Genomic DNA, 18281 nt, shown 5'->3' with positions numbered 1-18281 from the left:
TTTAGCTCAGGGCTTATTTCCCAGCTTTTCACTGTTTAAGGCCCAGGAAGTAATAGAGACCCATATTGCAAAATGTCTCATCTCACGCAGGGCTTAGGTTCCTTCTTAATATTCTGAATTCTAAAGCTTAAGCCTTATTGTTTGGAAATCAGCTGTTGCAACGAAGATCACAATTTGGATTACAGTAACACATGTATTTAGCAAAATGCCTCAGATCTGATAAGTTTTCTTAAATCCTTATTTTTTAAAAAATTTAAAATTTAATCCTCCTGCATGCCGTCTAATATGCATCTGAATAAATATTCGGTTGGCAACAACAGCTGTTATTGTTTCGAGACTTGAAGTGAAATTTAGGTGGTCAATTATTAGGATTAATCCACATATAATCCAAGCATTCATAATCTCATTCCTATTCGTCACATGTCAAAGGTCTGAAAAACCTTCAAAGATCAAAGCCATAAACTTGTACAAGGCGTAAGCATTTACAACCACCCAAGAAACCACCAATCAGAGCTGAAGTAGAAAGGAAGTAACAGAAGATCCACCAACCAAGGCACTACCGTTTTCCTCAGTAAGCCTCTTGATCCCCCTGCCATGCATTCACATCAACGACGACCCATCAGAAAAATATTGCCAAAATCTAAAGTATATTGTTCCCTCTCGTACTCTTATGTAGCTATACTATTCCTTTAACCTACCTTCTTGGGGACGATGAACTGCACAAATTTCTTCTTGCGCTTCCCATTTGAAGAACCGCTATGATGACCGTGATGATCTGTCAAAACCCCATATTTCTTGATTTGCTCTCTCACAAATCTTTCATATATGAAAGCTGCACCCCTGAACTGGGGTAGAACCAGCCATGCCACAAAAAGCAGCTTCACAGAGTACCAAATCGGTATCCTACAATTCAATTAGAATTTTAGAACCCAAATACATAAATTTGAAGTATGGTACCTTCCTTTAATTCAATTGACTCTGTAGAGAAATTTTTACCACTCCAAGACTGATTGGAGCACCATCTCTGATAGAGTTAGCAATGAATATAAAATCCAATAAGCCAGCCACTGCTCATCGTCATCCTTTTCTGGACTCTCTATAGCTATCACCGAGGCATATCTGATACAGAAAAACGATGAATTAACTGAAGAAACATATAAAATGTTAAACGCACAACAAGTATTGTTCAAATTTCCTTACAAGGGATACAGCAACATCACCACAGGCCTGCAAGCATTACAAATCCAGAAAAAGATAAAAAAAATCAGGCAATACAAAATCAAGAAGAATATATTTGTATTAGTAGTAACAGACAGAAGATACCCGGCTAATGAATGAAGGTTTGAGAGCAACGTCCAGAAACGACCCATTCTTGATTCTGCCTATAGGGAATTGTTTGAAGTTTAAAGAGAGAGTAACAGATAGACAAGAAAACTGGTGGATAGAACAAACTGAAGAGTGGAGGAAAGAGTTAAATGGGAAAACGGTTTGTGGTTCGTTGATATCAAGACAAATTTAGGTAAGAAAGAGGCCTGATGTGAAGTCACAAGTCACAATATATATATATATATATATATATATATATAGATATATAGATAGGGATATGGTACCCGGTGGCAAGATGAGAGCCAGTATCAGATTCTGCCCTTGACGTGTGGATATAGATTTAGCACCGTTCAGATCATAGTGATCCCACAAACCCATTTTTCATTAACTTCATTTTGCATTTGTTGCCCGACCAACAAAATTTTTTTTTTATGTTTCTACTGTTTATTTGCAGTTTGTTAACTGTTGGAGATTAAGTCGAAGCTGAAGTGATGGAAATCTATGGGGTTTGTTCTTTTCCGAATATACAAGCCACATGATCATATGTTTGATGTTGAAAGGTGGTGACATACGCTCTTATCCACATGGATCCAAGTGTAAGACACCAGGTTTTGTATCATTACCTTTTCTTTTCGCGTTGCTTGATTGCTTCTTCGGTCGTTTCTTTCGGACTGAGAATTCGAGATTTGTGAAATTCTGGATTTCCAAATGGGGAAGGAAACTAGGAGGCCTGTAACTACAAACTAGGTTGGTTTCCGGGCTCGGTCTTGATTAAATAGGCCGGTGTTACTATATTGACACTGACCATTCAAGAGATGCTGTTGAACTTCGAATCCAAAAGCGTGATGAACGAATTCAAAGACATTTATGGGCTATAAATTATTGTCTTGACCTTTTGAGCTTCGAGCATTTATTGAAAGTGGAACATCACCTTTACCCATGGATATATATTGGGCCACTTGTTTGATAGGTGCTTACATTTTAATTGGTTCTCAATCTGTTTTTGTCAAAGAATAGACAATCCATAGGCACCCAAAGCAACCAATTTAAATGGAGTTTAATGCAATTTGTATTATCATACACAAAACAATAGTATTAAAAGTTGAATTTCAACATTTTGTAAATCTTGCAGCAAAAATATTCATGGAATGATGTTTAAATTGTTTTATCTGTTTGGAATAACTTAAAGAATTTCATGAAGAAATTCAGGCATTTGTTGCACTCTTCCAAATTCTTCCCGGCTATCTGTCATGTCATCCCATAATCATATTCACCAATTTATGCCAGAGTCTCGTAATTGTTTCTCGTAGTCAACCGTCATCAAAATGTTCATGAGTTTTTTTTTTTTTTTTTCATGACATTGTGACTTGACTTGGTAGAAAAGATTAAAAAAAAGAGGAAAATAATAGAAAATTGAAAGAGGTGAAGAGTCAAAAAGATAGAAAACATTTTTTTATTGGTGTGTTTGGTAAGAAAAATGAAAATTTTGAAAAATATTATATATTTTTTCTATTATTTAGTAGAGTTGAAAAATAAAAATAAAAAAATGAAATTTATATTATTTTATTATTATAGAATTTGCAATTAAAATGAAAAAGGTTAATGAATAATATTATAAATATGTCATGCTTGAAGCACACTTTTTCTCTTTTTCTCTCTACTTATCTTTTTAATTTAAAATGATTTGTTTTATGAATATAATGGCGAAAATAATTACTTTTCCTTTTTTTTTTCATTTTTCTTTTTTATCAAGCACACTTTGATTTGATTTTTTTTATATACCTGTTTATTTTATCACTTTAGCAACCACACTTTAAAAGAGCATTTTTAATTAATTCTTAGATTCCAAGAAAAAAAATGATTTAAAAAAAAATTGTGTAATTCCTAAATTTTATTAATCTTAGGAATGTAAGATTTTTTTATTTAGTTAAAAAGAATATAAGATTACCTAATAATTTTTTTTATTTCATTATTTTTGATAACATATGAATAACACGTTACTCATAAATAACATGTTATTTTCATTAAATTTAAAAAATTTTGAAAAATATTTTTTCACAATTTCACAAAAATAATTTTACAATCTTAATTACTATCCTTATATTGGCTATCTATACACAAAAAAAAAAAAAAAAATACACCAATTGACCTTAATTAAATATATTTTAAATTTTATATGTAATAATATTAAGTAAATATATTTTACGGTTTATGTTAATTTTGTTATGAGTAGCAACATTCACTACATTTTTTATCTTAAAAACAAGATTTTTCTTAAAATTCTAAAATTTCAAAGATATAGTTTCAACATCTACTACATTGTTACTTTAAAATGCAATTTTTGTTAAAATTTCAAATTTTCGTTTTTAAAAACAAAGTTTCTATTAAAATTTCAAATTTTTGAAAGTAAAGTTTCAAAGATTAAATTTCAGAATTTTGAAAATATAATTTTAACATTTATCTTAAAAACGTGATATTTATTAAAATTTTAAAATTTTAAAAATAAAGTTTCAACATCTAATATGTTTTTATTTTAAAAAATAATCTTTATTAAAATTTTAGAATTTCGAAAATATAGTTGTAAAACATTCAATTCATTTTTATCTTAAAAACACATTACTTGTTGAAATCATAAATAACAAAAATCACATTTATTTTGTAATTTTAAAAAATTAGAAAGGATAATATAATTTTAAAATGTAATTAAGTGAGGATAAATATGATAAAATTTTCATTTCTTTCTTAAATCTAAAAATTTTTCAAGAGAATTTTTTATTTCCTTCCTTTCATATTTTTTATACTATTCAAAATCTTAAAAAAAAAAATCTAAAATCATATTTTATAAATTAAATTAAGAAATCAAATTACGAAAAAAAAGATTTGAACCAAAAATCTTATTTTCCCCAAATCAAACTATCCTAAAAGTTTTAAGTTAACGTGTCTGGAATGCTGATAAAAATTTTTGTCTAGAGTTTAGGATACAGGAAGCACTGCATTAATCCTGAGGTGCCCCAATTTCTAATTATACATGGAACTATTTTATTGATTGGATCATCCCTAGCACATCCAAATTTTCTATTAGTAATTAAAAACAATGGTCAGCTTGAATTGAACCATGCGTCAATGCCACACAAATACTCCTGTATTTGCGTGCAAGCTAACGGTTGAGGCCTTCTGATTTCTCCCCCACCCATTGGAAGTGGTTGAGCTGCTAAACGCATCCGCTCCTCCAGGAATCGCGTATCTATATACCCACTCGGTTTGAAGAAGGAATTTTCCGTTTCTTCATTGTTAATTCATCTTTGCCTATTCCACGAGTTGTTGAACGAACTAACATTTGAGACCCTTTGTTTTCTATTATTCAACGAGGCTTCTCAAGCTAGATTGCTAGGTTCTTTTACTTTTTGTTTCCGGCTGAGCAAATGGCATCAATGGCCAAAGCAAACAATGTTATAGCATCATTATTTCCAGGGGTTTTATGCAAGGAAGAGAATATGAAGAATGTTGCCATGGCAAACTTGGGTTTTTATTCTTCATGGAATTTAATCAAACCGAAACGAAAATGCCTTTTGCTAGTTGCAGGTGCTAAAAACCCTCATAATCTTGACATGATCAATGGGAAGAAAATAAATGGGATTTCTGTTGATGAGTCTCTAGTTACAGGAAAGAAGAACACTAGGTTGATGATAAAAGAAAATGTTCCTGATAAACAAGGCCACGCGAGTTTGGTTGGAAAGTTTGTGGAGGACAGGCATGTTTACAGGCAGAACTTCATTATCCGGTCTTATGAAATTGGACCGGACAAAACTGCCACCATGGAAACCCTTATGAATCTCCTTCAGGTTGGTTTTCATTGTAGATTTTTAGAATGGGATTGAACTTATATATGGTTATATTAGAAAGTTTTCTTCGACGTTTTCGTTGGAACTGTATGCAATGCAGGAAACAGCTTTGAATCATGTAACGAGCTCTGGTCTTGCTGGGAATGGCTTTGGGGCTACCCGTGAGATGAGTCGTAGGAAACTCATATGGGTTGTTACTCGCATCAACGTTCAAGTGGAGAGATATAGCTGCTGGTATATACGTCTTCTCCTTACCCTCCCGATCAATGTACCAATAACTATTACTAATTTGTTCGCATACAAATCAATCCTGAAAGATTGAACCTGATCGCAGGGGAGATGTGGTGGAGATTGATACTTGGGTTGATGCAGCAGGAAAGAATGCAATGCGTAGGGACTGGATAATCCGAGACTACAACTCACGGGAGAATATAACAAGAGCAACAAGGTGCGACAGGATCTCCATTTTTTCCCTCTGCCAACAAATGATTTGATTACTGCTCTTATTAACTATTATTACCCCCCTTCAGCACATGGGTGATTATGAACCACGAAACGAGAAGATTAACCAAGATCCCTGAACAAGTTAAACAAGAAGTGATTCCATACTACCTAAACAGGATTGCAATTGCTGAAGAGAAGAACGATATCCAAAAGATTGATAAGCTCACTGATGACAACACAGAAAGAATACGATCAGGATTAGAAGTGAGCTCAAATATACCATGGTTTTATCACCTCTCTCATGTGATAGTCTTTTTGAAATCTGTGTGCTTTTGCACCATTTACTGAGAATATGATCTCCCAGCTTGTTTTACCAATTGCCTTTTCTCTCTTATTAATCCAGCCAAGATGGAGCGACATCGATGCCAATCAGCATGTAAACAATGTTAAATACATCGGATGGATTTTGGAGGTATGTTTCATTGCATGGGAAATTCTTCAAACTGTAATTAAGAGGAAAGTTTAATAAGATGAGGGACTTGATTTTATTTGCAGAGTGTGCCAATGAATGTCCTGGAAAACTATAATCTTACAAGCATGACCCTGGAGTATCGACGTGAATGCCGGCAATCCAATTTGCTAGAGTCGTTGACGAGTTCAACAGCAAATGTGACGGGCGATTCAAACAACAATTCTAGTAATCGCAAGGCAGACTTGGAATACACACATCTGCTTCGCTTGCAAGATGATAAGGCAGAGATAGTCCGAGCAAGAACAGAATGGCAATCCAAGGAAAAACACAACTTATCATCAACAGAATAGAATAACAACCCACGGTGTTTTTCTTCTTTTCTTTCCATTTTCTGACATCGTCAAGTCAGTTTGCCTTCTTTTCTTTTCTGTACGTACAATATTGTCTTGTGAGATAAAATCCTTCGGCTATTCTACATCAATCATTTATTCATAAGCCAGACACTGAACTATGAGAATCTTCATGACCCACAATTGCTAGCTTATACCACAAAGCACAAGCCCATTAATCCAAGAGTCGATGTGGACCAAAATACTGGACCTAAACTTGTCTACTATCTCTAGATAGATTTGGGCCATGCGATTGGGGGGTGTAGAAAAGAAAAAAACACTCTCTCCCACTCTTACTTTGTAAAAAACACTCCATATCTTTGATCATATTCTACAGTGAGAGTAGCTTTAGACCTAATAGATTTACTCTATATATGGGAGTAGAAGCAACCTGTTTCTGTCTTCTTGAACCTACTTTAGGGGACCCAAACAACAGAATAAACAAAACCAAAGTTTTCAAAAAAGCCATTGATGTGCACATCTTTGGACTCTCCGATTCCTTTCAACCTAAAAAAAAAATATTTGAGAGCTGGATTTTCGACCACAGAATATCCAGTCAATGAGTTATCAATGCTAGTATTGAAAGTTTTGAAGAAAGACAAACCAATGGTACAACAAGAACATCAACAACAAAATGGAAGATTATAATCCAATAATTAAATCATGTATCATCATGAGCTGAAAAAGAACTCTCTTTCTTCTTCTTCTTCTTCTCTGGCAATTCTCAATCAACCATACTTTGAGAAGACATGTGACCAATGATAATAATTATTTAATACCCATTTCTTTAATAATTCCTTCATCCATTATTGTATTATATTATCTAAGAAATATTCACTGACATCAAACAAAACTAGCGGGAGCTTGGAGCAAATTGGGAACAGGAATTTATCAGTTCAATCTTTATTTATTGGACATACCCCAAACCAAACCCACCTGCTTAAGTAATAGTTTCTGCTCCTTATGCAGTGCACTTGACCCGATAGATCCCACTCGGTTGAGGCTTTTATGGCAGGCTACAAGACGAATGAACTTAAGAAACATACTAGGTTTTCAATTTCAATTTTAATCATCAGCAAATCCTATACTTACATGTTCCATTAAAAATAACTAATATATTTTTTAAAAACTTTGTCTAATACATCTTTTCTTAAAATAATTTATGTAAATTTATCAACGTCGTCTGACCTATTGAATTCATTAAAAATTATTTTTTCGTAATTTTCATAACTTCAGGAAATATCACATTCATTACCATTGCTATTCTTTATAGTATATATATGCTTTGTGATGTCATTTTTCCAATTACAGTGAATGTGGATAATTAGGCTACATAGAAATCAATAACACGTCTTTTGTGGATAAATTAATGTCAAAAAAATTAAAGTGCTAAACCTACCGTTCTTACCCATCATTGTTGTTCTCATGGACGAATTTAAGACAAAATAAGTTTATTACATTATGTACAAAAAGAAAGTTGTATAATCAATTCATAGCTTTTGTAACATCAAAGTGGTCCTCTACCTTCCCCCCCTCCCCCCCCTTTTTTTTTTTTGTTTCTCACGCTGATGCATATAGAATTTAAACTATCCCTTTCTCATAAAACAACAAATTGGATAACATTAACAAAACATTCTATTTTTCCTTTTTTCTTTTTTTTTTTAATCTCATTCTCCAATAATAAATCTCAATTATATATATATATATATATATATATTCAATTTTACACTTTTCCAAAAGAATACAAATCAAATTAGATAATAATCATATATAATATTATATTACAACATATATAAAAATCTAATAAAATTTACTTACGTAAATACTTAGGTGGATAACCTATTTTATTAATACATAGGATAGTTATAAATAGTTTTATTCAATCAATTATTCAATTTTATAAAAATTTTAAATTTTCAAATTTTATATTTATCAAAGTCTTTCAAAGTATATAAGTTTTATTTTAATTTAAACCTAAAAAAATATATCTCATACCTCACTTTTATGCATTTATATGAAATATAAAATTCAAATAATTTTTAAAAATTAAATCCCTAAATCTTAGAAATCATAAAAAATCATACGCCGTCTAAATCAATATTCAAATAAATTTAAATAAATAAAGTTGTGATTGAATCACTATTATTTGCCAATTTTTTGTTTTTATTTTTCTATGATTTAAAATAAAAGAGAAATATATTTTATCTCAATTTAAAATTATACTAACCTTTTTTACCTTAATTTAAAATTAAAATTGGATAAATTATATTTTTAAAATTTTAAAATTTTTTAAAATTAAATAATTATCAAACACATATTTATGATTTCTTCTCAAAATCAATTTTTTTCTTTATAAAAGATAGAACAATCAGATTTTCATCACAAAAGCTTAGCATGATGAAATTTCAAAATCAAACATGAAAAAATATTTCATGATATATCACATGTGTAAATCTTAGTTTTCATACTAAAACAATATATACTAGGAGTATATGTAATTATGAATAAGAGATTAACTTTCTCATTAAGATTTGTATGTAAATTTATTTTCATAATTCAAAACTTTCATAATACTTATTTGTATTCTTTCATAATAATTTCTATATAGACAACTTTTGTAATTTTAAATTACAAATTATAGATAATTACAAATATTTTTATTTATCTATATATAACTAAAAATTAATATAAATTAAAATTTTAAATTATAAAAAATATAATAAAAAATTTCGTACATGACAAGGGTAAAAAAGAAAAACTAATCAATCATATTATAATGAACTATTATGCTATGTACCATTGATAAAATTTTTAACACCATATATTCAACCAAAATTAAAATTTCAGCACTTAATTCAATTAATTTATATAATTATTTTTAAAAAATAATATTTAATAAATTTAAAATTAAAATCTCAATACTTATAATTTTTTTTGTTAGTTCCAAATTGCAATCCTTTTCAAAAAAATCTATTAAAAAATTATCCAATTTGAATTCAAACATAAAAGTGCTATGCTTTATTAGCCGTCCAGGTTGCTTACTGGCTTGCATAAGTTCAGCTTATCTGCTATGTGAATTTTAATATCACAGTCATTTAATTGGAACTATACACTAAATTAATTTCATATATACATAGTGACAGTCCATGGAGCAAGGTAAATACTATATAATAATGAGGAAATAAATTAAAAGCTACAGTTGTAAAGAGTGATGGTCCACAATCGTAGGCTGGCTAAGTGGACAAGACAAAGAACCAATCAATGTCACCACGTGACCACCATTACCTCACATGTCCCTGTCGCACTCACTCCCCCTCCCCCTCGGCCCTCTCCCATTTTTCTGTGTCAAAAGGTCTGACACCAAGAGCCGTAATGTTACTCAAAGAATTGATTAATCTCATTCAAAAACGACAAAAAGAACAATTAATTTAAAAAATATTTGTTCCTTTTGCTTTAGGTATCTTAAATTTGATCATTCAACTCAATGTCATTATAATTTTATTTGTATTTGCAACCTTTTTTGTCATTTTGCTAAAAAATAGTTAATCTTAGAGGAAAATTTTTTGGTATATAACTATATTTAAATTAATAATTTAATTCCTTTAAATTTTAAATTAACAATTTTTTTATAAAATATTTATTTATCTTTTAAATTTAAATAATATTTATTTTAACAATTCATTTAAATTTAAATTTAATTTTAAATAATTTCAAACCAAATTAAATGTGTATTTAAATTTAACTTTTTTAATTAAACTAATCATAATATCTTAACTTATTTGTAAAGAGGCATATTAATAATTAGAGAATACCTAATTTAAAATTAATTGATATTAAAAAATAAATTAAATTTAAATATAAAATTACAAAAAATAATCATGAGAGAGAATTTTGATGAAAGAGTACGAAAATGGAAAAAAAAAGAAAAACAGAAGAAATGGGTCACGTGGGCTCAGCCCCGTAAATACTACGGACCCATCACGTGGGACCCGCCCACCAACTCAACATGTTCGAGATTTGGACAATAACAAAAATATAAAAAGTATTAGAAGCCACGCGATTGGGGAGCGTGGAGGGGAAACGTTGGAGATAGGAACAGGAATATTCCTTGCATGTTACAGGATCCATTGCTTCAGATGGGTCCAAATGAACCGCAACAAAAGTTATTTAACTGTTTTCCACTTTTTTTTTTCTTTTTTTTCCTAATGTCTTAGTTATATTGGTGTTTCAGTTGTGTAAAAGTATACAATGGGTAGTATCTTATGCATGTATTTCATACAAATAACATATTTTGGATTTAAAAATGTGTTTGACTTCCGATTTCACAGTGACGGAATAGCCATTCTTCGTGGCGGTGGAGGTGCAGCGAAGGAACCTGAATGTTACGCGCGGTGAAAAGAAAGGAAGATAATGGGAAAGTAAGAGGAAAATCTTGAGTTTTGGCGGCGTCTTCTCAAAAGCAAATTAAAGTAGTCTGTCAGCCGCAGCAGCAGTAGCAGTAGCATTCAGTACACGAGATAACCTCATCTCATCATCACTCTTCACCAGTAAAAAAGAAAAAAAAAATCATGAAAATGCGAGAGCAATAGCTTTGATTACTTGCAGTCACCGCAGCCCCACCATTACTGTGGCCGATTTTTTTTTTAATGTTTGTCAGTGTCAGATGAATTTACGCTCTATGGTAAAAAAAAAAAAAAAAGAACACCATCTTTGTACTATTATTTTGTTGCATGAACGATGAAACAGGCAATCAGATTTTGGGTGGGCCAGCACCATGAAAGGCAGGTGGGTTAACGGGTGAGAAAAAAAATTAAAACACTAGATTTTGGTTCGATTTAAATTAATTTTTTTATTTAGTTTAATTAAATTTAAATATTAAATATATATTAAATTTAAATTAAAATTTAAAGTAAAAATTAAAAATTAAAAAAATTTAAATCGAATTAAATTATATATATTTAATTTTTATATTTTTTAATTTTTATAAAATAAAAATAATAATATTGTATAAATTTATTTAAATATATTAAAATTTTATATTAAAATAATATAAAAACTTTAAATTTAAAATAATATTTAGTTCGATTCAATATAAATCAAATATAAATTTAATTTATATTTAAATTTAAATTTAAATTTTAAAATTATATTATATTATATTATATTATATTTAAAAAAATTAAATCGAATTTGATTTAATATAAACTGTTATCATCCCTAGATAGATAATGAAGAACTGAAAACACAACTATAAAAACTTTAATGCAGTGAATTTAAGCAAAAAATATTTATTCGGGCCTTCGTCAAGATCAGATGAAACATTATTCAGTTTTGAAGTGTTTTTGGGTAGGTAAAATAGAATTGATAGATAGATTAGGAAAGACGTCTAGCTGGATCTGTCAAAGGAAAAAACAAAAAAAAAAAAAAAAGAAATTAATTCAGATTAAAAAAAAAAAGAAAAAGGTTATGAAAGTGAAGAGAATGATTTCGAGTGAGAATAAAGTGAATTTAAAGATTCCTTTAATTTTTTTTCTTATATCACTCGTATCCTGAGATATAATTATATGGTTTGAATTAGAGTTGATAATAATTTAAATTAAATCAAATTTAATTTAATTTTTTTATATAATTTATAAAATTATAAATTTTTAAAATATCGATTTAAATTTAAATTAAATTTTTATATAATTCATACTAAATCGAAATTAATTTTATCAATTTAATTTAATTTCATTCAATAATTTTTTAAATTTATTTTTTTTGTTTTTATATATTATTAATATATTTAAATAAATTTAAATATAAAATAATTATTTTTATTTTATAAAATTTAAAAAATATAAATAAAAATTAATAAAAATATATTATTTTTATTTTTTAATTCAAAATTAAATTTAAATTTAATGTATATATATTTAATATTTAAATTTAATTCGAATCAAATAAAAAAATTAATCTAATCAAATTAAATATTATAATTTTAATTTAAAAAAAATTTTATTCCTAATTCTAACATAATGTAATGCATACATATTTTTTTAATTCAAAAACAAAATATGATTAGTACACATGGCATACAAAGGACATTATTTATCCAGACCGCCCTTTCTTGTGAGTCTGTAGCTTAGATGGAATGCATTTAGACATAAAAATGATCATTAGATAATCATAGAAATATTTAGAGATGTGAGACTGTTAAAGCAGTCAGATTTAGCTTCGTTATTGCTACTTATTAGTATTATTATAAGAGTGAGAGTACAATGAATATGCGGCCTTTGGGAAGTGAGATTTACTACTCCAAGGAAACAATGTCGAGCCCCGTCAACACCACAGTATTCTTTACCGTTAATCTTGCTTTGGAATCCAATAAATTACTAACTCGGAAGAATATTATTTTATAATAAGTCTGATAAATATAATTCACAAATAAGATACAAATATAATATAAATAAAAATATAAAAATAATACGATTTAAAATATTAATAATAATTATATATAAATTTAATAAAATTAAAAATATATATTTTATTTTTACAACGATGTAAATTATTATATATAATTTTTTATATAATATTTTATATAATATAAATATATAAATCATCAAATTTATAAAAATAATTATAGTTGCAGTGCATTTTTAATTTGAGAGAGAGGCAATTAACTATGAATTTATCTGATTTAAAATTAAAATTAGTGTATTTATGGAAGAATATTGGTAGATATCACTTTTTATAATTTGAAGTACTTTCGCCATTATTTGGTATTTTGGCAGTAAAAATTCTCATTTCCTCGCCCAAAAAGATTCAATAAGAAGTAAATTTTTCAAGAAAAATTTATTAATCCACAATGTTCCTATTGAGTGGGTAGTTACAAAAGTACCATGAAAAATATTACTATTACTTGTGTTTTTTAGGGTTTTTTTAAAGTTTTTCTAGACCTAATTTCTTTCCCCAAATAATTGTAAGGTGCATTCTCTTACACTTGTTTGGTGTATTTCAAAATTTTTCTCAAAGCATTCTTTGTAAAAATCTATGTTTGATTGAAAAAAAAAATTATTTCCTTAAACAATCTAAAAACACATATTTTTCATGAATTTTTGGAGTATTTTTTATAAATATTGATCTCTCATAAAAAAAATTATTTCTCTTATCAATTAAACTAATCTTACAGAGTTGTTGAATCCCAAAAAATGCCAAAAATAGAAGTTAGCTTTGTGTTTTAGTAAAGCCAGCCAAAAATTCCCTCAATAAAAATGAGAGATATGATCAAAAACCATTGGAATAAAGAATATTAGCTTTACAAATAATTTTTTATGAATCTTTCATGATCGTACATGGTTAAGGTAGCCAGTCAGCACAAGTTGGCTACAAAAGGCTATATTCCTTTGAGAATTTACGACCCCATAAAGAAACAGAACAAAAACAAAAACAAAAACAAAAAATCTTCTAGCTGGAACAATAGAATTGGCATGTGATGGTCGAATCTCATGCAGAAGCAGTCATCAAACCTTTCGAAAATGTTAGATAGACTCATAGCCTGGCCTGGCCTGGCCTCTGCCTGCCATACAAAATCTTAATATGATTAAGTTTCGTATAAAACACCGTTGGCACAACTCTGGACATCTTGCTTTCAGCATTGAATACACCCTGAAGGCAATACATGTGCTAATAATATCATAGCCAGCATGGTGGTCATAGGAGTCTTTCACTAATGCTCCATAGGATATCATTGAGTTCAACGAGCCCACTCGTAAACCTTAAAGGAAATCACTTTAACCATAAAATTTGTCAGTTCTGAGGGGTTGCTTTATCCTTGAATTATTAGCATACTTTGTCTATCAATCAAGCTTTTCCTTCACTATTTTTTTAAAGAAAACGATCACTTCAACAAGAAATCAAGATCACTATTTTTTAATGTATCTTTACCATCCACCATGGCTTCATAATTGCTTGGCAGAAACAGTATAGATTTACTCCAGTTGAATTACTGTATTCTCAAAAAATTTCCATGTTTTTTATTGATGCTCTGACCTAAAAAAAAATAATGCTGTTCATCACATTTGCGAATAAATAATTCATTACTTTTTGTTACACGTGAAATCTCAGGGGTAAACGTTGATTAATGATGTTATTGGAACTTGAAACTTAATCTTTCAGACAGTTAATTCAAAATTTTTTTTCCTAGAAGAAAGTTGTTCAATCTATTTATACTTGCATATAAAAAAAAATGAATCTTATACTAAGTGAGATGGTATTTGTTCAAATGTGGATGGAATTCCCGATGAATGGTTTTTTTACCAGAAATTGTCATCATTAAAACTGCTTCTTTAACAATTATTTTTTTCTTTTTCAGTTGAATTGAGAATCATGGAAAAGGAAAGTTACCTATTCAATTGTATAATTCAAAACACAAAAGGAAAACAAGTGCTAATACTAATAGTGCTTAATCAGAAAAAAGGTAAGAGAATAATAATATGAATGTGAGGAAATTTTGATTGCGTAAGTTTTGGAGCTGAAATTATAAAGTAGATATGATACAATACTTTATTATTGTTGTATCATGGCATGGCCCCAAAACGGTCCACACACTTAGGGATATTTCCAAAATTACACTTCCTTTCCCATATTCCAAATTACTTTATACTACTACTTGGTTCTGTTTTTTCTGATTCCTCGATTTCCCACTTAGAAATAACAGAAACCACTTTGGGTTGACAGGAAATTTACAAGTTTCCCAATGAACCACTGGTCATCGGAAAATGTTATTCCTGGGAACCATAGACGCTTCGCTAGGGAAAAAGAAATTTGGAAATTTTGATGATTGTGGTCTTCCAAAGCAGGTGTTTCCGAGACAGGGTCATGAGGAATTAAACGAATGTAATTGCAAATAACTGCAAATTTACATTACAAAAACAAAAATTGGAAAGATTTTCCAAGTTGGGATTCTTTTGAATGCATAGAAATTTTGACACTCAATTATGGACAAGTAACTTGAAAAACTAATTAGCAAGATTTTCATGTCACTAACTTGTGTTGTTTGATGAAAATTTATTTGTTTAACACTTGTTACTCTTATCTTTTTGCTTAAACTTAACACATTTTTTAAAAACATGTGTAAATATATTTCGGATTTTATTTAATTTGTTCATATAATTATATTTATTTTGATCATAAAATGATATATATATATATATATATATATATGATATTCAACAAACATTCTGTGAAAAAAACGCCTGTTAATCAATAGATCTCTTTATTTTCCTTTAACCAAAAAAGTAAACGGTTTCCCATAACAGGTTTTCTCCACTAACATGAAATCTTTATTGGATGCCAAACATGAAAATATGACACCCACAATATTCCTCCACATTGTGTTTTGGCTGTCTTACTTCCTGGCATTTTTCACGCATCCATTTCACTTCAAATAAAGCAGCCGGTCCTATGGAAGCGTTACGGCAAAGTGTCATGCCTACGTCAATTTGAAAACTCCTCATGCCAACCAACCATTTTTAGTGCTGAAAATTATAGAAATTTCCAATCCATCTTCATTAACAGCGAGACTGAGAGTGAGTGATGATCCCCTGGCCACCAGCAAAATACAGATTCTATGCTATCCTTGATCTGTTGATCCAACTCTTAATTCAATTTATCATTGTTTTATATATATATTTATTTATATATAACAATTTAAAGAAAAGAAGAAAAAAAAAGTACAAATGCTTCACAAAATTCTACAGTTTGTCTGTAGATTATACTTTTTTATAATAGCCATCAGGCAGAGCCTACACAGTACAAAGTGGGGGCACATGCAAAGAGCAGGAGCCAATATTTTGTTCATCCTAATCCCTACCATGCCCCTGAATCCTCCAGTTTTTACATTACAGAGCAAGCATTAGGGTTCTCATCACTGAAGATCTGAGGAGGAGGGGGAGGAGGGTATGCATAAAACTCTGTTGCATACCTTGCTGGGTAGTAATTGTATTCATTTCTCATGAGTTCCATCGCCACTTTGATCTCTTCTGTTGCACCTTCAGCGGCTGCTGCGTTGGCTTCTGTGTTGTCACCTCCTTCTTTCTTGTCCTGGTTGTCTTCTCCACCGGCTTCTTTCTTTTCTTTGTCACCACCTTCTTCACCTTTTTTCTCTTCTTTGTTGGCATCTTTGCCTGCTTTTTCTTCTTCTTTCTTCTTCTCTGGCTCTTGCTTCACTATTAACGCGTGCTTCCCTGTTCTCTTGTACACGTACTCTACCAGTTTTGGTGGATCAAACACTCCCTTCACTGTCACCTCTGAACTCTTTAGATCTGGTTCAGCTGCTTCTACCCCTAAAAATTTTTTCGGAACACAGATTTTTTTTAAACAATTTCTTGTAACATCACTTCATACTGTGATTTATATATATATATATATATATATATATATTCAAAACTGAGTTTTTGATAAGGGAGGGCTAGTAGAACTAAAGAATCATATTTGACTCGAATTGGATCGAATTGGCTAGAATCTTAATGAATTTAATAAATCAATAAAGAAAAGAAATGGGGCTGATTTTGAATCATTAGTGAGAGCATAAAGAGATTTGGAAAGGTAAAAAGACAATTCCTTGTGATTTAAAAAAAAAAAAAATTGGGGTCACAAATCACAACCAAAAAAGGGTAGCAAGACTGTTAATCACGATATGAAAATCTTATTTTCAAAGACTTAAAAAAGTAAAGGAAGGCAAAATTTTATGAACTGAAAAACAAACTTGAAAAGAATAAAAATGCACCTTTCATTCTCTGAATACGTTTCTTGATTTCCTGTGCACAAGCTTCACAATGCATGTGAACCTTGAGCATAACCGTGATCACCTGAGGCTGCAAAATCAGGGAAAGGAACCAAACTTTTTTTGTCAAACCCAGAAATGTTGAAAGATGAATCTTTTATAGTAATTGAGAAAGCTGATAAATTATTGATATTTTTTTGGAAAAGCAAAAGAAAGAGAGTTGGGGAATGAGGGAAAGACCTCTTCTTTCTTCTCTTCAGGCTTAGGCTTCTCTTTCTCCTCTGCTTTCTTCTCTTCCTCTGGTGCAGGTGGTTTGGGGATCGGAGAGAGAAGCTCCACTTGCCTGTGACTCTTCCTTTGAACTCTCTCAAGAACTTTTAAAGGATCCGCTTTCTCTCCTTTCACCACCACCTTATTACTCTTACAATCAGTCATTACATCTTCCACCCCTGCAAAACCAAAAACAAATGCATTCATTTTCATAAAATCAAATGAAAACAAACAAAACATTTGTTAAAAGAAGAAGAAAAAGAAGGAGTTGGGTTCTTTTTCTTAACCTTCAAAGCCCTTGAGACACCTACGGACTTTGCGGGCGCAACCTTCGCAATGCATGTAAACCTTCAAGACAATCTCTTGAGGAGGAGCAGGGGATTCTTTCCCATCTTTTGATTCTTCAGCTTTCTTTTCCTCCCCTGACTTTCCATCCTGTTTTGCTTCCTCTTTCTTTTCTTTCTTCTCTTCCTCTCCTCCTTTCTTCCCATCTTCACCCTTGTTCTCTTCCATTTTCTTCTCCTCTGCCGGTTTCTTCTCTTCCTGTTAAACAAAAAAACACAAAACAAGACACCAATAAACATGTTACTCCATAATATATGAAATGAAACGAAAAAAAAAAAAAGAAATGGAAAGAGAGTGATAGCGATGAATATTTTAAGATCATCACCTCTCCCATTAGTATAGTGAAACTGGAGTTGTAGTGTTTTCTCTCTGGAGATGTCTAGAGAAGAAAATGTTAAACTATGTGAGTTTCCAGGACCACCAGATCT

At 30.1% G+C, this 18281-nt stretch overlaps 3 protein-coding genes and 1 long non-coding RNA gene across 4 annotated transcripts; 2 read left to right on the top strand and 2 right to left on the bottom strand.

Annotated features, from left to right (window-relative positions):
* Nucleotides 1-336: 336 nt before the first annotated feature.
* Nucleotides 337-1509, bottom strand: LOC111290538 (HVA22-like protein e). Its single transcript, XM_022881886.2, has 5 exons — nucleotides 1324-1509; nucleotides 1201-1227; nucleotides 997-1119; nucleotides 699-903; nucleotides 337-589 (listed from the first exon to the last, which is right to left on the bottom strand). Exons 1-5 carry the CDS (start codon nucleotides 1368-1370, stop codon nucleotides 569-571), a joined length of 423 nt encoding a protein of 140 aa, XP_022737621.1. The 5' UTR covers nucleotides 1371-1509; the 3' UTR covers nucleotides 337-568.
* Nucleotides 1510-1623: 114 nt separating this feature from the next.
* On the top strand, nucleotides 1624-2450 carry LOC149516233 (uncharacterized). The gene is made up of 2 exons (XR_016346597.1): nucleotides 1624-1686; nucleotides 1781-2450. It is a non-coding gene; the product is annotated as an uncharacterized LOC149516233 (long non-coding RNA).
* A 2272-nt stretch (nucleotides 2451-4722) lies between these two features.
* Nucleotides 4723-6554, top strand: LOC111290330 (palmitoyl-acyl carrier protein thioesterase, chloroplastic-like). The gene is made up of 6 exons (XM_022881621.2): nucleotides 4723-5168; nucleotides 5269-5402; nucleotides 5503-5616; nucleotides 5699-5876; nucleotides 6016-6084; nucleotides 6168-6554. Exons 1-6 carry the CDS (start codon nucleotides 4749-4751, stop codon nucleotides 6432-6434), a joined length of 1182 nt encoding a protein of 393 aa, XP_022737356.2. The 5' UTR covers nucleotides 4723-4748; the 3' UTR covers nucleotides 6435-6554.
* A 9642-nt stretch (nucleotides 6555-16196) lies between these two features.
* On the bottom strand, nucleotides 16197-18281 carry LOC111290683 (heavy metal-associated isoprenylated plant protein 7-like). The gene is made up of 5 exons (XM_022882100.2): nucleotides 18179-18281; nucleotides 17796-18051; nucleotides 17479-17687; nucleotides 17242-17329; nucleotides 16197-16798 (listed from the first exon to the last, which is right to left on the bottom strand). The coding sequence occupies exons 1-5, from the start codon at nucleotides 18185-18187 to the stop codon at nucleotides 16350-16352; spliced, it is 1011 nt and encodes a 336-aa protein (XP_022737835.2). The 5' UTR covers nucleotides 18188-18281; the 3' UTR covers nucleotides 16197-16349.

The sequence above is a fragment of the Durio zibethinus genome, chromosome 11 (genome assembly GCF_047325235.1).
Source record: "Durio zibethinus cultivar Kanyao isolate XHJ-2024 chromosome 11, ASM4732523v1, whole genome shotgun sequence".
Lineage (NCBI taxonomy): Eukaryota > Viridiplantae > Streptophyta > Magnoliopsida > Malvales > Malvaceae > Durio > Durio zibethinus.
Note: the sequence above shows the minus strand (reverse complement) of the source record. Positions and strands in the feature narration are given on the sequence as shown.